This window comes from Brachyhypopomus gauderio, chromosome 6, assembly GCF_052324685.1.
Source record: "Brachyhypopomus gauderio isolate BG-103 chromosome 6, BGAUD_0.2, whole genome shotgun sequence".
NCBI classification, from domain to species: Eukaryota; Metazoa; Chordata; class Actinopteri; order Gymnotiformes; family Hypopomidae; genus Brachyhypopomus; species Brachyhypopomus gauderio.
The window spans coordinates 7,012,818-7,032,840 of NC_135216.1; the positions used below are offsets into that span (position 1 = coordinate 7,012,818).

General features: G+C 42.3%; 1 protein-coding gene across 1 annotated transcript in view; it reads right to left on the reverse strand.

Moving 5' to 3' along the window:
* Positions 1 to 15,232, reverse strand: part of LOC143516644 (thrombospondin-3b-like) — an 18,107-nt gene extending 2,875 nt beyond the window's left edge. The window contains exons 1-20 of the mRNA XM_077008377.1: positions 14,912 to 15,232; positions 12,149 to 12,355; positions 11,593 to 11,846; positions 8,862 to 8,964; positions 6,811 to 6,837; positions 6,526 to 6,608; positions 6,299 to 6,350; positions 6,013 to 6,161; positions 5,620 to 5,757; positions 5,255 to 5,329; positions 4,303 to 4,455; positions 3,915 to 4,025; positions 3,709 to 3,816; positions 3,349 to 3,508; positions 3,137 to 3,255; positions 2,617 to 2,669; positions 2,150 to 2,343; positions 1,871 to 2,049; positions 1,652 to 1,700; positions 1,119 to 1,315 (exon numbers count right to left, since the gene is read on the reverse strand). Coding sequence (XP_076864492.1) covers positions 1,119 to 1,315; positions 1,652 to 1,700; positions 1,871 to 2,049; positions 2,150 to 2,343; positions 2,617 to 2,669; positions 3,137 to 3,255; positions 3,349 to 3,508; positions 3,709 to 3,816; positions 3,915 to 4,025; positions 4,303 to 4,455; positions 5,255 to 5,329; positions 5,620 to 5,757; positions 6,013 to 6,161; positions 6,299 to 6,350; positions 6,526 to 6,608; positions 6,811 to 6,837; positions 8,862 to 8,964; positions 11,593 to 11,846; positions 12,149 to 12,355; positions 14,912 to 15,002 — 2,502 coding nt within the window. The 5' untranslated portion in view covers positions 15,003 to 15,232. The remainder of the gene's footprint in view (positions 1 to 1,118; positions 1,316 to 1,651; positions 1,701 to 1,870; positions 2,050 to 2,149; positions 2,344 to 2,616; positions 2,670 to 3,136; positions 3,256 to 3,348; positions 3,509 to 3,708; positions 3,817 to 3,914; positions 4,026 to 4,302; positions 4,456 to 5,254; positions 5,330 to 5,619; positions 5,758 to 6,012; positions 6,162 to 6,298; positions 6,351 to 6,525; positions 6,609 to 6,810; positions 6,838 to 8,861; positions 8,965 to 11,592; positions 11,847 to 12,148; positions 12,356 to 14,911) is intronic.
* Between the last annotated feature and the right edge of the window lie 4,791 nt (positions 15,233 to 20,023).

Genomic DNA, 20,023 nt, shown 5'->3' on the forward strand with positions numbered 1-20,023 from the left:
CGCCCCCCTCTACTAGATGTCTATCTCTGTCGTCCTGGTCCGTGTGTTAGTGTTTTTCCCTGCCTGTCTGTCCCGCCTTGTTTCTATGGTTTCCTCGTTGTCTGTCACGCCCCTGTACCAGGTTTCCTTGCCCCTTGATTATTGTTTCCACCTGTGTCTTGTTAAGTCCTTGGCGTTTCAGTGTATTTAATCCCCGATGTTTCGAGTCTCCGTGTTGACCTTTGTTGAATGTTACCCTCCCAGTCGTGAGTTCTGTTGTTGGTTGTTACATTTCCTAGCGTGAGTTCTATGTCGTCCTGGCTTTTCCTGTCGCCGTGGTTCCTCGTCTTTGTATAAGTCTCCTTGCTATTTTGTATTTCCATGTAGCGCCTTTGTTCGGGACTGTTGTATGTTTGGTCGTGTTTGGTATAAGTTTTTTGTCCTGGATTCCCTGCTCATGTATACATTCTGTTTATCCCTGATTTTCCCCCTTTATCCCTGTATTTTTAGTGCTAGTGTTGTCTCTCATCCTCTCGTATTTTTAGTTAACAAGATTTATCATAACAATGTGTGTTCATTGCCTTGTGTTAATATTTCTGTTCCCCGTCGTTTTCTACGTCTACTGTGCCAGTTAACTAGTTGCGTGTGTGTCCTCTTCTGTCCGGTTATATTCCCCCTTTTGACTGTTTATTTCTGCAATAAACCTGATCTCTTGCACTTGCGTCTCGCCTGCGTTCGTTAAATGTAATGAAGGTACAAACACATACCAGGATTAGCATATAAAACCAGTGAGAAATGGGTCATTTGTAACATAATACAGTTAATTATTGTGTATTCATGAAGTTTTTAATTCAGTTTTATTTTTATATGCTATGTGCACTTAGTGGATATTTGTTAATATTTGCTCCTTTGTGATTAACTGGGTGGTTTTGCTACAAATTCAAGCAGCTCCATATTTTCCATATGTATGGGATTTAAAATATTGAAGTGATGTGAACTGAAGACTTAAGTCTTAATCAGTGGGTTAAAGCCACACTGCGGTTACTGCTGTCATTTAGCGTGCTCACTGAAGCACAATGTTGAACAGAGTTGGTTGGTTCCATCAAAGCCTCCACAGAGCGTGAGGGGTGTGGGAGCACCTTCAGCTGCAGGCCAGGCTGGGCGGTGGCCCTGAAGGGCACGTCCTGCCAGTAGGTCTGACCCGTCTGCTTCCACATCACCACGTAGAAGCTGGACGAGTCCTGGTACCCGAAGACGAAGCCCACGTGGTCGTCGTCGGTCACCGTGTTCACGTGGAACGTGCCATCGAACTCGACGCCGTTGAAGGCCGTGTAGCCTGGAGGAAGAGGTCTCTTCTGCGTTACGATCAGAGCCACAACTCCGGACACGAGACTCTCACACCAAACCAGTGCCAGCCATGATGAAGAAACAGCCTAGCCACTGAATTTCTCTGTTAAAGTGGTTTTACCGTTCAAACTATGGGTTGCACTAGATGTTTCGAATACATCTATATAAACATTAAATAATAAGACATTAAATACAAGGGAGTCATATTTAGACAATGACAGCTGTGTCTGCATATGTAGACAATCTTGATTTGCAAAAACACATTTGATAATAGGCCCATATACATAAGTAGTCAAATCTGACTGTGAGGTGTTCACACACTCACCCACAGCCAAACCAGGGTCACTGTTCATAGTCTGTATTATCTCCATCCCCTAAAGTCAATTACATTACCATTACACCTATGCAGTAAACAGCACGCAGTATGCAAATTTAAGCATATTAATGCAAAGATAATAAATTCACAATTGCCTGTGTATTTATTCAATGAATAAATAATTAACTACATTGTTAAACTGGAACCATTATGCAGTGCTGAAGTTACCTTATTGAGCACCACCCAACTGGGGTCGATCTGAGCATCGCCTTCTGGGTCCAGGATGACTGTCTGAAATGCTCTGAAGTCCGTCATGGTGACCTCAGAATTTTCGGGACAAGCGTCCATCAGGTCATCCACCTTGTCGTTGTCGAAGTCAGACTCACATGAGTCACCGACCCCGTTAGCTGGATACAACAGAGGAAGACAGCTGAAAGTCTTTAGGAAACCTCGAGTATAAACTGTGAATTAACATGTCTACCATGTGTATCACTAGGCACGTCGTACCATCCGTGTCTTTCTGGCTGGGGTTGGGAATGAGTCTGCAGTTATCAGGGCCAGGAGGAAGGGTGTCTGGAATGCCATCATTATCATCGTCATCATCACACTCATCACCAACACCGTCATTATCTGAGTCCAGCTGTGAGCTGTTGGGGACTTCTGGGCAGTTGTCCCTCGTGTCCTGAAGACCGTCTCCATCTCTTCAAGCAGACAGACAGACACTGCGTAAAATCCTTACTTAGAAATATATACCTCGGTTTTCCTGCACTGGACCCAAATGGCACATGGGAAGCAGTGAAACACCCAAACTGGTCTGAGGAACGGTGACTATATGAAACCTATTTTACACTGTATCCTGGCTCTGTGCTCTCCATGGTAGAGACCTTTTGCATTCTAGAAGTGTACTATGGAGAACTATGTACTATAGAGTACTATGTACTATGGAGTAGATATTCCAAGTGAGGGAAACGCACCTGTCTTGGTTCGTATCACACACGTCTCCCACTAGGTCATTGTCAGCATCCGACTAAAAACAAGGAAAGAGCTTCAGTGAGAGTTATAGTGAGAACTTTAATGAGAGCTTTAGTGATGGTTATAGCGAGAGCTTTAGTGACGGCTATAGTGAGTTATAGTGAGAGTTATAGTGAGAGCTTTAGTGAGAGTTATAGTGAGAACTTTAGTGAGAGCTTAAGTGATGGTTATAGTGAGAGCTTTAGTGACAGCTATAGTGAGTTATAGTGAGAGTTATAGTGAGCTTTAGTGAGAGTTATAGTGAGAGCTTTCCGTGCTCCTGACATCAATGCATTCCATGGTATATTACCAAGTATAATAATACTAGAATAATAATAATAACTACAGGCATGCCAGGTAGCTGTTTGTGCTCTTCTGGTAGACCAGAGGCAGTCAATATAAAGATAAAGAGTGTAATAAATGACAAAATATGACATAAGTCCGCACAGTACACCCGCACAATACCAGCCTGTTGTTTCTGACCTGTGTGGGATCATTGATTTCAGGGCAGTTGTCACAAACATCTCCCACCCCGTCACCATCCCGATCCATCTGCATGGGATTGGGGATCTTCGGACAGTTGTCCAGCGTGTTGGGGATTCCTGAGAAACACAAATAACGATGATAATGATCGTGACGATGTTTTACAGGACACGAGGACGACAGCCAGCGGGATGAAGAGCGTCCGACAGTACCATCTCCGTCGATGTCGTTGTCGCAAATGTCTCCAGCGCCATTGCCGTCCGCGTCCAGCTGATCAGAGTTCGGAGCATTGGGGCAATTATCACACGCATCACCAAACGAGTCAGTGTCCGAGTTCTGCTGATCCTTATTGGGCACGAGGCGACAGTTGTCCTGGAAACAGTTCAAATAAGACTCAAATTACCAAAACAAAAAGATCACAGCTATTAGTGTGATATAAGCAAAATAAGCAACAAAACAAAAGATAATCAGACAGTTTTAGAATGTTTCTTGAGTGTTTGGTTGTGATGAGTTGTAACTCTATGATGCAGCTGTAAAACTGATTGATGAGAAGACATCAGAGCAGGACACACCTCAACGTTCTTAATCCCGTCTCCATCTGCGTCATCGTCGCACTGATCACCAAGACCGTCTCCATCAGCATCCTCCTGGCCAGAGTTCGGAGTGGACGCGCAGTTATCCTGACACGTTCAAGCAGCACAGACACACGTCAGGAGGAAGATCAGCAGTGAGACCGAGTAACCGTGGTCCAAACGTTGTGGAGGATGCCGGGATATACCGCTCGACAGTGCCTGTCGTTGTCTATGCAGGGCAGAGCGTCGTCAGGGTAACCGTCAAGATCAGAGTCTGCTCCACAGATGATGCCGTTGCCTGCAAAACCTATATTACACTGGAAGAGAAAAAGAGAAAGACATATAGACATTCATATAGTATATTCATACGCTAACCACAGAAAGGCAGCACAGACCAATACATTCAGGCATCTGTCTGATTCAAAAACCAGAATATGCAGACCAAAACTAAAACCAGAACATTTGGGTCAGTAGTCTTTATTTGAGCAGTACAGAAGTCAGTATTTTTAAGTGGAGCATTCAGAACTGCATAATTCGATCAGTAGATCAGATTATAGAATTAGAGCTATAAGGTCAGCATTGCAAAACTCTGACCACACAGAAGACGTCACCGCCGTGCTCCATCACACAGTGGCCGTTGACGTCACAGGGGTTGTAGCCCAGTGCTGCACAAGTCCTTCTGTGGAAACAGCCCGTTGTCTGGTTGCCTACAAAGCCGGTGTTACACTGGCCACATCTAAAGGAACCCTTAGAGAGAGAGAGAGAGAGAGAGAGAGAGAGAGAGAGAGAGAGAGAGAGAGAGAGAGAGAGAGAGAGAGAGAGAGAGAGAGAGAGAGGCACTGTGGACAGGGGGAATGACGGTGAAATAAAAAGAGTACCAAGTTGCATCGCTTGACCATGATTGATGGAAAGTGACTAATGAGACGAAGTGACCAAAGATCAGTCAAAAACAAAGAAATCGATTTAGTAAGAGTTCTAGTGAGAATTATAGTGAGAGCTTTAGTCAGAGTTATAGTGAGAGCTTTAGTGAGCTTTGGCAAGAGCTAGAGTTATAGTGAGAGCTTTATTGAGAACTTTAGTGAGTTATAGTGAGCTTTAGTGAGAGCTTTAGTCAGTTATAGTGAGTTATAGTGAGAGCTTTAGTGAGAGCTTTAGGTGAGAGTTATAGTGAGAGCATTAGTGAGTTATAATGAGAGCTTTAGTCAGAGTTATAGTGAGTTTTAGTGAGTTATAGTGAGAGTTATAGTGAGTTATAGTGATAGTTTTAGTGAGAGCTTTAGTCAGTTATAGTGAGAGCATTAGTGAGTTATAGTGAGAGTTACAGTGAGAGCTTTAGTGAGAGTTATAGTGATAGATATACAGTATACAGAGAGCTACAGTGGTTATAGTGGTATCTCTCTATATAATGGTAATGAGATTATTACTCTCAAAACTCTCAGCTTCTGAAGAGTTTAACAATAATAAAATCTCTGATGTGGATCTTCTTAAAGTTGCAGCTGCATAACTCTATAATAACTATTATTTTGCAGAGGTTGGCTTGACTTACTGCTGTGTTGATGCAGACAGAATTGGGCACACAGGCACCGATCTGAGCTGCACATTCATCTACATCTACACACTCCTGCAGGAGGAACATGACACCAATCAGCTGAGCTGTGCTATAACTATAGCAACAACAGCAACAATAATAACAACAATAACAACAATGAATAAAAAATAGAAGTACAACAATCTTTTAATTATAAAAGTAACTGCAACTGTTATATACCAGTAAAAGTAAGAAAATCAAAACGGTAAAGTGTTTTTTTTTTTATGGTAATAGAATTACTCTCATCAACCAATCAGGTGAGCGCTGCCATTTCCTCAGCACTAGTCTGGTGGTCAGGTGTGGGCAGGAGAGGTGGTGCGGACCTGCTTATGGCTCTTGGCAAACTCCAGGCCGACTCCCCTGAGGGCGGGGCCTGAGAAACCGGGCGGGCATGGCTCACAGTGAAAGCCTTGAGCTGTGTTCACGCACTTCTCAGCAGAGCTGCATGGCTGGACAACACACTGAGGGGAGGATAGAGAGAGCAGGGAATAGAGGAGAGAGATGCGCAAAGAAAAAGGAACAGAATGACAGCAGGGGGAGAAAAGAGAAGAAAGAGAAAATAACAGTAATATAGAGGGAGAAAATGAGAGAGAAATAAAGAGATAGGCAAACAAAACAGCACTTATAGCACTTGTTAATCAGTCCGTTAACACACTCACTTAAAGGTGACTAAAATGTAAAATAATATGAAGATTTAAAGAAAGCAGAGAAGAAACCTCGTCGATGTCCTGGCAGTGTGTACCATTTCCTGTCAGGCCCTCTGGGCACGTGCCACAGCGATATCCTGGGTACTCCATAATCTCTACACAAGCCACGCCCTTATAACAGGGGCTGGGCTGACACCGAGACTGAGGTTCATGGAAACCTGAGAGAGACATAAACAGATAAAACAGCTAGCAATGACTATGTATCCTGGTAATTTGTGAAACCTTCATGGTCCTTTCCTAATTACCACGCAATTACCACATTCTTATCTCAACAGTGCCTATGTCTGTGACTCACCACACACTTGGCATTCAAGGATGGTGTTTCTGATCAGAGACATCTCTCTAGTCTGAGAAAAAAAAAACATTAAAAATGAAGCCATTAACTGAATGTAACTAAAATTAATCTAAGAATCAATGATAAAGAGATCATTTGAACATGTCTGTTTTAAATAGATATCACAGCCTTTCTCTCCCCTCAGTGCTTCAACATCTCATTGTGTGTTCTTCTCCTCCACTGCCTACCTGCTCTCTGATATCCTCCCTCAGCTCTCCCATGATCTGATTAAAGATGATGAGCTGACCAATCAGAGCCTTGGTGTGATCACCTGTGCAGAGGAGAGGGGAGGAGAGGAGAGCGGAGGGGAGAAGAGAGGAGAGGAGAGGAGAAGAGAGGAAAAGAAAGGGGAGGAGGGCAAGGGAAGAGAGGACCGATAAAAAGAAGACAAAGACAATTATTAGTGGTATGTGTGTAAGACAGTTCATGTGTTCCACTCTTCAAATGATATGATGCATTTTGCCGGTACTTACCCAGTATGGCATTAACATCACTGGTGACTGTAAAAAAAAAACAATCATAAATCACAAATCAGAGTACTCCCCTCAACATATCAGAGTACTTCCCTCAACAAATCAGAATACTCCCCTCAACATATCAGAATACTCCCCTCAACATATCAGAGTACTCCCCTCAACATATCAGAGTACTCCCCTCAACATATCAGAGTACTCCCCTCAACATATCAGAGTACTCCCCTCAACAAATCAGAGTACTCCCCTCAACATATCAGAGTACTCCCCTCAACAAATCAGAGTACTCCCCTCAACAAATCAGAGTACTCCCCTTAACAAATCAGAGTACTCCCCTCAACAAATCAGAGTACTCCCCTCAACATATCAGAGTACTCCCCTCAACAAATCAGAGTACTCCCCTCAACAAATCAGAGTACTCCCCTCAACATATCAGAGTACTCCCCTCAACATATCAGAGTACTCCCCTCAACAAATCAGAGTACTCCCCTCAACAAATCAGAGTACTCCCCTCAACATATCAGAGTACTCCCCTCAACATATCAGAGTACTCCCCTCAACAAATCAGAGTACTCCCCTCAACATATCAGAGTACTCCCCTCAACAAATCAGAGTACTCCCCTCAACATATCAGAGTACTCCCCTCAACAAATCAGAGTACTCCCCTCAACATATCAGAGTACTCCCCTCAACAAATCAGAGTACTCCCCTCAACATATCAGAGTACTCCCCTCAACAAATCAGAGTACTCCCCTCAACATATCAGAGTACTCCCCTCAACAAATCAGAGTACTCCCCTCAACATATCAGAGTACTCCCCTCAACAAATCAGAGTACTCCCCTCAACATATCAGAGTACTCCCCTCAACAAATCAGAGTACTCCCCTCAACATATCAGAGTACTCCCCTCAACAAATCAGAGTACTCCCCTCAACATATCAGAGTACTCCCCTCAACATATCAGAGTACTCCCCTCAACATATCAGAGTACTGGTTTCAACACTTCAAAGGTATCCACAGCACCTCTTTCATATGTTCATAAAAGATAGCAGTGTCTTTTTTTCACAAACGTAGTTGTTATTGCCAAGATATAGTAGGATCATCATATTAAGACAATAATGAAACGATAGCTTTTAGTTTAGGTACATGTCTTATTACTTATTCCTTTAGTAGTGGTAATGTTATATGTGAAAAGTGCAGCTTAATCAAAGCCTGACGGAGGAGATTTTGCGTTTAGAGATTCAGCAGCATCTGGTGTAGCAGGCCAGGTTGCTACAGCCGTAGTTAACGAGCCCCCAGCTCCGGCATAAGAGCCATTACAGCGGGCGTATGAGTGGCGTCTCGGCAGCATAGCTGTAGGGCAGAGCTTTTTGCTTTGATCAAAATCTGTCCTGAGTGTTAACGGATCTCTGCCCTGAAAAGGGCTTTTTTAAAAATCAGTAATGTCACATACACGATCCACAAGCTTTTGCTGGCTGATCAATAATTTCAGTAAGTGTAAAATGAATGGACTAGAAGTATACATGTCAGGGTACGGAGGCCCCCTGCTGGCCGCCCCCGTCAGCAGCGGCAGTATTCTATCTCCTGTCTTTGTTCGTCCCCTGGGTGGATGTGGCCCATTAAGGAACCCGACCTGAGGGTCATGTGTCTGTCTATATGTGTCTTCCCATATGTCTTGTCTTTGTACCAGTTGACTGTGGTAATTCTATCTTCCATTTGGATAAGTTCACGGGTTTCACGTTGGTGCACGTTTAAATGCTCATTTTTCCCTGAGACTGGCGTGATCTCTTGCTTCTTTTTTGCACTCCCCCTCCCTGTCACAATACGCTTCCATAACAGCGATTATTTGCTATCACAGGTACTTAAATGCTGCATGAAATAATGACTAATTATTATAATTTCTCATTACTATATTACTCTCATTACCACAACTCTGATTTAAAACTGTTTTGAAAAAAACAAATTACACAGTTGTAAAAACATCAGGCATGAACACAGTCTCTGAGGTTTAAAGAGTCTCGATTCTGGGTTTAGAGAGCCACAGTCCGCACCTGCGTTGTGGAGAGCAGAATCCCCCTGGAGTGGACAGTCGATGAGAAGCCCTGCTTTAGGGAGTGACCCTCCGAGAGCCAGCTTTATGGACTCTATTGAACCCTGCAGCAGCCAAACATGAAAGACACACACAGTATATATCACAGTATCATAGGTCAGCAGTCAACACAAATCATGGATTTGGTCTATAAGAACTACATGTATACATGCACATTCACACACCCAATAGTAACAATGAATAAGCTAAGACATGAGTGAACATCAATAAGAATGAACAGAACACCACAGAGGAATAATAAATACATTATTTAAGCAAATATATGCAATCTTGTCTGAATACCAAACTACGCTAACAGTGATGAACTGATAAACTCTTCAGAAGAGTGGAGCAATTTCAAGTTGGCTATTTATATTTCACTTCGCTTGCTCCTAGCGTATGATTGCTAACTTTCTTTAATTTACATTATTTGCTTTGGTAATAATGTAACATTGCACTGTTGAACTAAACTGAAGAAAAGTGAACGTATGTCTCTGGAGCTGAGCAGGAGCAAACGACCAGCCTCTACGTCCAACTTCCATGTCCAGCCTCTACGTCCAACTTCCACGTCCAGCCTCTACGTCCAGCCTCTACGTCCAACTTCCACGTCCAGCCTCTACGTCCAGCCTCTACGTCCAACTTCCACGTCCAGCCTCTACGTCCAGCCTCTACGTCCAACTTCCACATCCAGCCTCTACATCCAGCCTCTACGTCCAGCCACTACGTCCAGCCTCTACGTCCAACTTCCACATCCAGCCTCTACGTCGGGCCTCTACGTCCAACCTCCATGTCCAACCTTCACGTCCAACCTCTACGTCCAGCCTCCACGTCCAGCCTCTACGTCCAACTTCCACATCCAGCCTCTACGTCCAACCTCCACGTCCATCCTCCACGTTAAGCTTCCACCTCCAGACTCCACATCCAACCTCCAACCTTCACATCCAGCCTCCACGTCCAACCTCCACCTCCAGCCTCTACGTCCAGCCTCCACGTCCAGCCTCCACGTCCAGCCTCCACGTCCAACCTCCACCTCCAGCCTCTACCTCCAGCCTCTACGTCCAGCCTCCACGTCCAGCCTCCACGTCCAGCCTCCACGTCCAGCCTCCACGTCCAACCTCCACGTCCAATCTCTACATCCAACCTCTACACTACAGCATGTGAGCAGGAAGCTGGGAGAGATGAGAGAGCATGGCCAGGTCTGTGGTCTTAGGACACCACCTTTATCTCCTCCACCTTTTTTAAGACTCTTATGAAACCTATACACACCCATAAACCACATCTCTACTGCAGGAGCCACGCAGTGAACGACCCAGGAACTGCTTTACACACAGACTGGCTTTTGCTCTTGAAGAAGTTGAACTGTGTCAGTAGAATCAACTACACTCACAACTGTGTCATTATAAACAACTACACTCACAACTGTGTCAGTAGAAACAACTACTCACCAACATTAGAAATACTAATTAATAAATACTAAATAAATAAACTACCACTGTGCAAAATAAAGCAGGCTGGATATTGGCTGGAAAGACTATACAAGAATGATCTAAACTCTTCACTCTGAAGTTTATAGTGAATATATATGTGTCAAGTCACCCAATCTCTCCAGCCTCAATAGCAACAACAGTATCTCTTTTTCAACCATCAACAAGATTCTCCTCCTTCATGAAAACAATATACAAGCTATAATCAATCTCTGCATCGCTTTGTCAAATGTCTATAAGAGTAAAATCTCTAAATTTGATAATTCTTTGGTCCGTTCCACCTCTATTACCACCTCTACTCCCTCTTCTTAAACGCATTGTTGCTAATCCAGTTCAATCTTACCTTCAGTGTAATTCTCTTTTTGAATCCCTCCAATCCGGATTTTGCCCACTCCATAGCACTGAAACTGCCCTGCTTAAAGTCTTAGACGCCTGAGCCGTGAGAATCCTTTTATTACTAGACCGGAGTGCTTCCTCTGAAACCATGTGTCACCTACATGCTCAGGGGAGGCCAGTAGAAAAGCAGCAGTCTATTGTGGACGAGTTCACCTACCTGACAGCGAGGAAACACTTCATCACACATCCTGCCCACATTTTATGCACCTTTTCATTCACAAGGTGTCGCACAAGGTTCAGTGCTCAGACCTCCACTACTCATCATCTACAGTACTGCCAAACCTGCCGACGACACTTAAATCTTCCTCCACACCAAGTCCATCCTTCATCACTATTGCTTCAAATTATATCCTTTCCCTCTCTTTTTATATTTGAATCTAAGTCAAACTCTATATTTGAATCTAAGTCAAACCCTCTTTATATTTTAATCTAAGTCAAACTCTCTTTATATTTGAATCTAAGTCAAACCCTCTTTATATTTTAATCTAAGTCAAACTCTCTTTATATTTGAATCTAACACAGTCTCTCTTTATATTTGAATCTAACACAGTCTCTCTTTATATCTTAATTAGTCAAACTTTCAAACTCCTGTTTTTTCATGCTGGAGCTACATGCCTCAACTGTCTTGGAAACCTCATAAAGTTTAAAAATAACTTTCTACATCAGACAACTACAACTTTCTACATCTCCTGTTCCTGTAATAACCAACATGTGTATTGACATACAGTGTAATCAACATTTAAGTGAAATGTAGACATCGTGGCACTGGACAAGAAAACGTTTTTGTTACTACTGCAGTCTGAAGTTAACCACCTGCATCCTGGCATAGGACTTTTCACCGGTACGGACATCCACTGACTCAGCCTCTGATGGAAGACTGGCGAACGCGGGAAGACCCTGGGCAGACTCAGCCAATCGGCAGTTGACATAAAGCTCCAAGCTGATGTGGCTCTGCTTAAGTCCACCAATCCTGAGAATGAGGGACTGGGCGTGGCCCTCAGAGAGGGCGGGGTTCTGTAGATTCACTGAGTGACTCTTCCCATCAGAGCGCAAGTACCGCACCAATACTGTGGAGAAGTGGAAAAGACAAACGGGGAGAGAGCGAGGGAAGGAGAGAGAGAGAATGTTTAATGATCAGGTGTATGTTGAAATATATATAAAAAAACTACGAGATCAGAGCAACAATCAAAGAATGCAAAAACCTTAGTGAGACAATGAAGAGCAAATTTCACATAATTAAAGACTACATGGCATATGATACATGTAGTTTACATATTTAACATTACATTAACAATACTGTAACTGAATATATGATCATGCCAGTAAATCTTACCCTCTGCAGTATAGCAGCAACGACTAAGCTACTTACCTTTGTTGATCTTCCCGATAACGGCGATCTCCAGGTATTTCCTGTTGCCTTGTTTGTCATAGAGGCCCAACAGAACTCCGCCCAGTTTTGGAGGCAGCCTGAAAGTGGAGGTCAGGTACAGGTCCTGAACGTCCCGCAGCCTTCCCAGCAGACTCTTCAGGACCACCGCCATGCCACCAGCATCCCGTGGCTCCAGCATGTCGATCACTGCAGCCGAGTGGCTCACATCAGCCTCAGACAGGTTTGGACATCTCCCAGTTCAGCAACTCACTAGTTTATTTTATCTAACGCTAATGTTCGCATTAATAATAATAAATTATTGTATGAATGTTGTTTTTAAAATAGTGGACCAATAGTGTCCACTATTGGTGAATAGTGGATAGTGAATAGTGGACAAAATAGTGGAGAGAGAGAGAGAGAGAGAGAGAGAGAGAGAGAGAGAGAGAGAGAGAGAGAGAGAGAAGAGAGAGAGAGAGAGAGAGAGAGAGGGAGAGAGAGAATAGCCAGAGCTCTTTTTGTACAGAGTTCTTTTTCAGCAACATGCCTGGTAATTGTTCACCCTCTGTTAAACTAGCAAGAGAAGCTGTGGGCTACAGAACTGTGGACTACAGAGCTGTGGACTACAGAGCTGTGGACTACAGAGCTGTGAGCTACAGAGGTGTGAACTACAGAGGTGTGGACTACAGAGCTGTGGACTGCAGAGCTGTGGACCACAAAGCTGTGAACTACAGAGCTGTGGACTACAGAGCTGTGGACTACAGAGGTGTGAACTACAGAGCTGTGGACTACAGAACTGTGGGCTACAGAGCCCTGCACTACAGAGCTGTGGACTACAGAGCTGTGGACTACAGAGCTGTGAACTACAGAGCTGTGGACTACAGAGCCGTGGACTTCAGAACTGTGGATTACAGAACAGTGGACTACAGAGCTGTGGACTACAGAACTGTGGGCTACAGAGCTGTGGACTACAGAACTGTGAGCTACAGAGCCGTGGACTACAGAGCTGTGGACTACAGAGCTGTGGGCTACAGAGCCCTGGACTACAGAGCTGTGGACTACAGAGCTGTGGACTACAGAGGTGTGAACTACAGAGCTGTGGACTACAGAACTGTGGGCTACAGAGCCCTGCACTACAGAGCTGTGGACTACAGAGCCCTGCACTACAGAGCTGTGGACTACAAAGCTGTGGTTTGAATATATGATTCACTACAGCTGAACCTAGTGTGATATGAGACCTGTGCTAAGTCTGCCTCTAATATCTACACACCTCGTTAGTCTGGAGCAATTAACATCTGTCTACAGAGAAAATGAGTGTTCTTCACTCCTTTTATGTGTAAAACACATTTCACAGTGAGCTGGAGTTTTATTTGTATATACAAACACTGCAGATGAGTACTGTCTTGTCTCACGGTGCATGGTGTCATTTTCATTAGATTTTCATCAATACTTTTGCCGTAAATTACAAGTTATATTTCTAATCATCCTCTCATCAGTCCCTCTCGGTGATGATCTTTCTGGCAGGTATTTGGGGTGTGTTTGACAGTGATAGTGCCAGACAGTCTCACACAGTACTGCTGACAGCTCTATAGCAGCAAAATCACAGCACAGAGACCACCATCTCCAAACAAACCCTGTTTCCAAACCCGCAGATTTTCTGTTTAACAACCTTACTCTCATTTCTAATCACTGGGTATCTTTAAAAAAAAAACAAAAAAACAAATAAACTGCCCTCAACCTGATGACCTCTCATGACCCCCCTGACTCTCTCAATCTCTGTCTCTCTCTCTCTGTACATTTCCAAAGGCAAAATGTAAAACAGAGGTCATCTGGTTTCAGAATCTCTGTCTGCCTTTCGTCTTATTTCGTTATGTTGTGGGAGAACAGCACAACAGCCCAGGACACTTAAGAACTATGTTTAGAAGATCATGGTCCAGATAATCTGCATCAGATTGTGCAGATATCTGCGAAATGGGGTTGGGAGGGTGTTATGCCAAACATTCATTATCACATTCATATAATGATGTAAATGTACATCCGGTTTTAAAGGTCAATACATAATCGCACTTGATGTTGTGTTTAAACTATCACAAACTCAAAACAGTGTATCTACAAATTTCAACCAAGTGCAATAAGTTAGACCTGAGCACTGAGCAGATTGTAGAACTTTGGTGCACCAAAGTTCCCCACCAAACACACACTGCCACTCTCTCTCTCTCTCTCTCTTTCTCTCTCTCTCTCACTCTTTTTTAGGAACACTTTATCTGATCGCACTGACTGTTTCATCTTCTTGGGCAAGGAGCTCCCAAACTATTTTAGCTGATTGTTTATTGGGTTTAAGGAACCTTCAAACATACATGCTTCAAATCTGCTTATAATTAGCAGCAATCGATGTTTAGTACAAGTATCAAATACGGAAGCCCATTTAAAATGGAAAGCACGGTTGCAGTGAATCAGTTCCCACAGTCATTCTTCTGTAGTCTACAGATTTGATACGTGAGGAGACGCAGTGAGACAGAAGCTTCAGTTCGGCATTAACTTGCTGCAATGAACCAGCATCTCCTCGGAAACTCGGAAGCCGTTAAAGGTCCTTACGCTAACTTTGTGGAGTAAACAGAATAATTGAGAATTTGAGTTCCAAAAGTTTAATTCGTTCCTTAAGATTGGCTAACATTCAGGAAATGGGAGATGTTAAATGACGGTAACTGGTTTAGTATACATTTTAATAATAGTTGTCATGCCTTTAAATAATAAGAATTACAATACCTTTCATCTCCGATGACTCGGAATGATGTCTGCAGATTGTAATGCACAGAGAAAACAGGACAGACAGCAGTTTCCTCGCTTCCATTCTCATCCACAGTTTGAATCACAACCAGGGGGGCAAACGTGCGATGAAAGTGACCGCGAACAGCGTTTCAGGGGTTACAGGAGCTCCGAGGACGTGTGTGAGAGAACTCCTCAAGCCCACTGAAGAGCAGTGGCGCTCAGACGGGTGGTCCCCGATCAACACTCTCCTCCTCCAGACGAGGAGCAGGAGTGGAGCCCGAGGCGATGACTGCAGCGGGCGGTGAGATAAGGAGCCTTGTCAATCAGCGTGGAGGTTTACTCACGCCACAAGGAACATCTACGTCCACTGAGCGCCGTCCAGTCTCTAATAGGGCTTTAATTTAACACATTTAACAGCGAAAATGATCATAGGCGTACTTATAAAGGCACGGTATGCTTGATAAAGCTTGATTTGACTGACAAATATATTTAGTTCACTCATTCACTATACTGTTTTACATGTCTTAATATATATGATTTTAACATAAGCATGCAGATAAAAGTATTTTTAAACAGCTTTTTGAAAGTGACAAATTTGGATATAAAACCTGGCAACGATCCAGTTTGGCAGCAATACTTTAAAGGTTATACCTTAGCTCAGGTAACTAGTAAAAAAGACACCAGGAGGGACAGTGCCATTGGCAATACCCTCTAGTCACTGTAAAAAAAAAAATGTTCTCAAATTACACTTAAAACACACAATCCCCCCACATACCTACCCAACCATCCCAGTGTAGCATATAGCAGTATTGCTTAATGAGGGAAACCTTCTAGTGAACTTTTGAAAGTGGGAATAAAATGCATTAATCCCTTCACGTGTCCTAATGCATAATCCCAACCCTAATCCTGTGACTTCATAATACCCTTCAGAGGTGAATTTGCTAAATTAATCCAAGCGGAATGTCACGCTGTGTTGAACTTGCAGGTCAGCCACTGATATTCAGTGATTAAGCCATGCAATCTAATGTATGTCAGCAGATAATGGGGTGTCCAATGGGGTGTGTTAGATATAAACCTTTCTGAGGCCCCCCAGGAGTGTCTAGACCAGATGGAATGATAATTGGGCATCAGACCCATGAAACGCTGAGGTAAGCTACAGACGTTCTGGTGGTTTGGATAAAACATGGATAAAATATGCACAGGATCCTCCATAGGTAGTGTGACAGTAGACATGTATTGTAGCAGTGTGGAATGTTTGAAATGTTACCCTCTTTCTGAAAATTTCCTAACAAATCATCTTGCTGTCTTGTTTTAGAATAAAAATAATTGTTTTGTGTTCAATCCTGAACATATTTATCAAGACATGGTTTTGCAAACCTGTTATCAAACCTGTTCTCTGGTTACTTTTGTCTGGAATCTGTTAATACATGCCTAACCCAAGATAAAGACCTGAGCTTTCTATAAAGAAAAGAGAGCCATTTGAGGCTTGAGAAAGTACAATCACTGCACAATATAAAGTAATCAGAATGCAGTTCTTTGATAGGCAGTGTGTGTGTGGGGGGGTGTGGGGCTTGACAGTAGCCAATCAGAAACTGTCTGGAGTATGATGAAGGAATGCAAGGTGGACGGAGGTATAAGAGCACTTCTGAACAACAAAACCCTAAAATTGCCAAATTGCCAGGAAACAAGAATTTAGGCAGCTAAATTAGTCTAGAAAGGCTAGTATGACACATAAGGTAATGTTTTCCTCAGTATCAGCACATAATCACCAGATTACGCTAGCCAAACCTGAGATGAGACAGCAAATATAATACCCACAGATGAATGATTATCTGCAAAACATTACTACATAAAACAACTGATATATTCCTATTCACTAGGAACTCGTGACTTGTAAGACATGGTCGAGGTATTGTTGTGGTAGTGTCTGGATTTTGCCCATTTATCTTGATGCTGTGGAGAAAGCACTTTTTTCAAATAGCCCGGGCCAATATCCCTGTGCCATACCTGAACTCCCCCATTATTATTGCTGTACAGTTTATTCATGATAGTACTAAAATAGAGTGATGCACTAAGTTTCCACCCCACCCCTCCAGTCACAGTCCCTCCCCTTCACACACGGGCCCCTCCTCCCACCCCACCCATCTAAGTGAAAAGAGCGAGACAGCTCACAAAGCAAACAGCAGCTGGACTGAACAAGGCAAGATCATGTGACAGCCCAATAGACACAGCACCAATGAACCCCTTTCCCCTTCACCCCATTATAACATCACAATGACCGCATTCAATGTCTGTTTTCAAGCTTTTCTTAAAAGCACTATGGAAAAGAAAAGAGAAAAAAAAAGGAAATTTACTCTCAATATACTGTGAATGACCAGGTTTCTTCATAAGATTTGATATTACTTTTTTAGATTTACTATCCAGGTTGGAGTGATCTGCATGGAGGTTAAGACAATGTTTATTGAGATTTGAATTCTGACATTCCAGTTCAGCGTTATAACGTTTTTGGCAGTGGTGAGTGATATTAATATGATTCACCATCGCCAAAGGGAGCTGGGGGTGGGGAGAGGTCATAAAGTAGCACTGCGTGGAACAGAAAGTGATGACGAGGCTTAAAATCTCCAACAGCCCATCCATGACCATAACCAGAACTACTGTGTACATGGAGCAGCAGAGATGGTCTTGAGGCTGGACAGTCTGTGTCTCCATTACTTGGGCTGTTTCCTCACAGTTCTTGGAGGTTGCAATGTGTAGGGCAATATGTTGTTTTATATTCACTGAAGTTGTGAATTACTGGTTATTAAGAAAATATAATTGCCTGTGTCTTTTATATCTGTGGTCCATTGTTCAGTTAGAATTGGTGCTTCAAGTCCTCCAAGATGCTTAGGCTTGTGGTGGGTGGGTCGCTTGATTCACTCATTGATTTTAGGAAGCATCTTAACTTTACCTGTACAGCTTCAAGAAGAGTCTCAAAGCCTTCCTGTTTAGATTTGCATTTAGTTATGAAACTCTAATGGTTAATGATTTTATTACTTTATAACAATAATTCTATTGCATTATTTTACTTATTTACTTTATTACATTATTTTGTTTATTTTTATATTTTGTCATTTCATTACCTTATTTTATGTTTGTTTCCTTCTTATCTTTGCTTCCTTTTATTTTTTTATTTATTCTGTAAAGCACATTGAGTTGCATGTATGTATGAAATGTGCTATACAAATAAATATTATTATTATTATTATTATTATTATTATTGTTATTATTATTATTGTCAATGTTCAGCCAATTAGAGATAAGGTTAGTTTTTTCCAACATTCTTGTAATAAAACGACAAAAAGTGGATTTTATATAGATCATTTAGGATTGAGGAGATTTGAATGCCAATGGATTGTGTGTCATGTTTGGATGGTATGTCCTGAACTTTGTCATACCAGTTGAATGTACTTAGAGGCATAAACACAGATATTGACCAACTGATGGACACCTTGCTATATATAATGCTGTAGGACTGGTAATATACTGTCATATGCATATAAGCTCACTTTATAGCGACATGACAACTGAATACCTGAGATTGTTTTGCAGTCAGGTGTAAGCAGCCAAGAAAAATAGCAGTAATGTCCTCTGTGAACAGGAACACTTTATGCATCTGTGCATTACAAAGTCCCCTTGAGGGTACCTGTTGAGGTTTCAAATATAGCACAACACTGACCTACTCTCTGATCTTCTTATTAAAGTGCAGGAGAGCATCCAGGGTAGTCGATGTCAGGTCGATGCCAGCCATGAGCTGTCGTATATGTAGATGTATATGTAGATGCATCAGGCTTTGTAAACTGTGTCAGGGACAGACCTGTCCTCGGAGCTACAGTTAGTCATTATTCACATGCTGACATGTCTCACAAGCTGCCCGTAAAGCAGAACATGGCATCACTGACAGGACTGAAGGAAGCTGTGTATTCAACTGGTGTCACTTAGTGAAAGATCTTAGGCCACTATTATATTTGTTTGTTTTAGCAATGGTGTAATGACTGCATCATTATTAAGATACAAACAAAAACACAGGAAATATATACACAAAAAACAATAAAAAGCACAATTTTCAGGACAAAATGGCTTTTAGTTGATCTCTTTTTAGGGACATTGCTGAGGTTTTCTGAAGTAATCTGCTACATTACATCAGACTTCCTTCAGCCTATCCCAGATTTTAGCTTCCCTCTCCTAGTACTGCTCACACCAAATAATTAACAAAGTAGCCTATATGGTTTTTTTTTTTTTATCATTTTCTGTATCAGTTCTAATAGAGACATAAAAACAAATAATTGTATATGGCCATTAGCATTGCTAAATGAGCAAACATAATGGTGGTATAAGACGCTTACACACAACTGTCCTTGTAGAAAACGACAAAAACTGAAAATGACTGTGGAAAAGATTTGGCGAGATTCTGTGAGACTTGGAGAACTTTTAGTGTGTTGTAGAGTGGTTTTAGATTGAGTTTGCTGCCAAAAATGAAGTTTAATAGGACATCAGTTGCTTTGTTGTTAATTGATCCCAGTGATATTCTTGCATAAAAGGGTTGCCATGTGAACAAAGTGCAATAATTTCAAAACAAATATGTCTGTCAAAAATGTGACCTTAAAGCTTAATTTGTGTTTTCAATTTCAATCTTAGCTGCTGCAATAAACAGCAAAAATAAAATTACCTGAATGTCAGGGTTTAAAATGGTTAGCTATAAAGAAAAAATATAGCCAATAAAGTTTTTAAATGTTTGCATGTACCTAGAAGTCAGCATTAAATGTGTGATTCACTGTTGAGGCTAGAGGGGACACAGGTTTGGCCTTGCTAGCTCACAACAGCTGTACAGTAGTCTTGCACATCTGATTCACTATAATGTTAGTAATGAAAGATTTCAGTGGGGCCCCTGGGATCCATCTAGACCGTCAGTGTGAGGCAACTTTTGTGCCAAAATATTTGAGAGTTGAAAATTTAAAAGTGAATCACACATTGAGAGGACAATAGTGCTCTACACGCAGACCTAATAAACTTGATAGCAAACACAGAAAGCACATAAGTTTCATATGTGCAGAGCACTTATGTTTTCAAGTT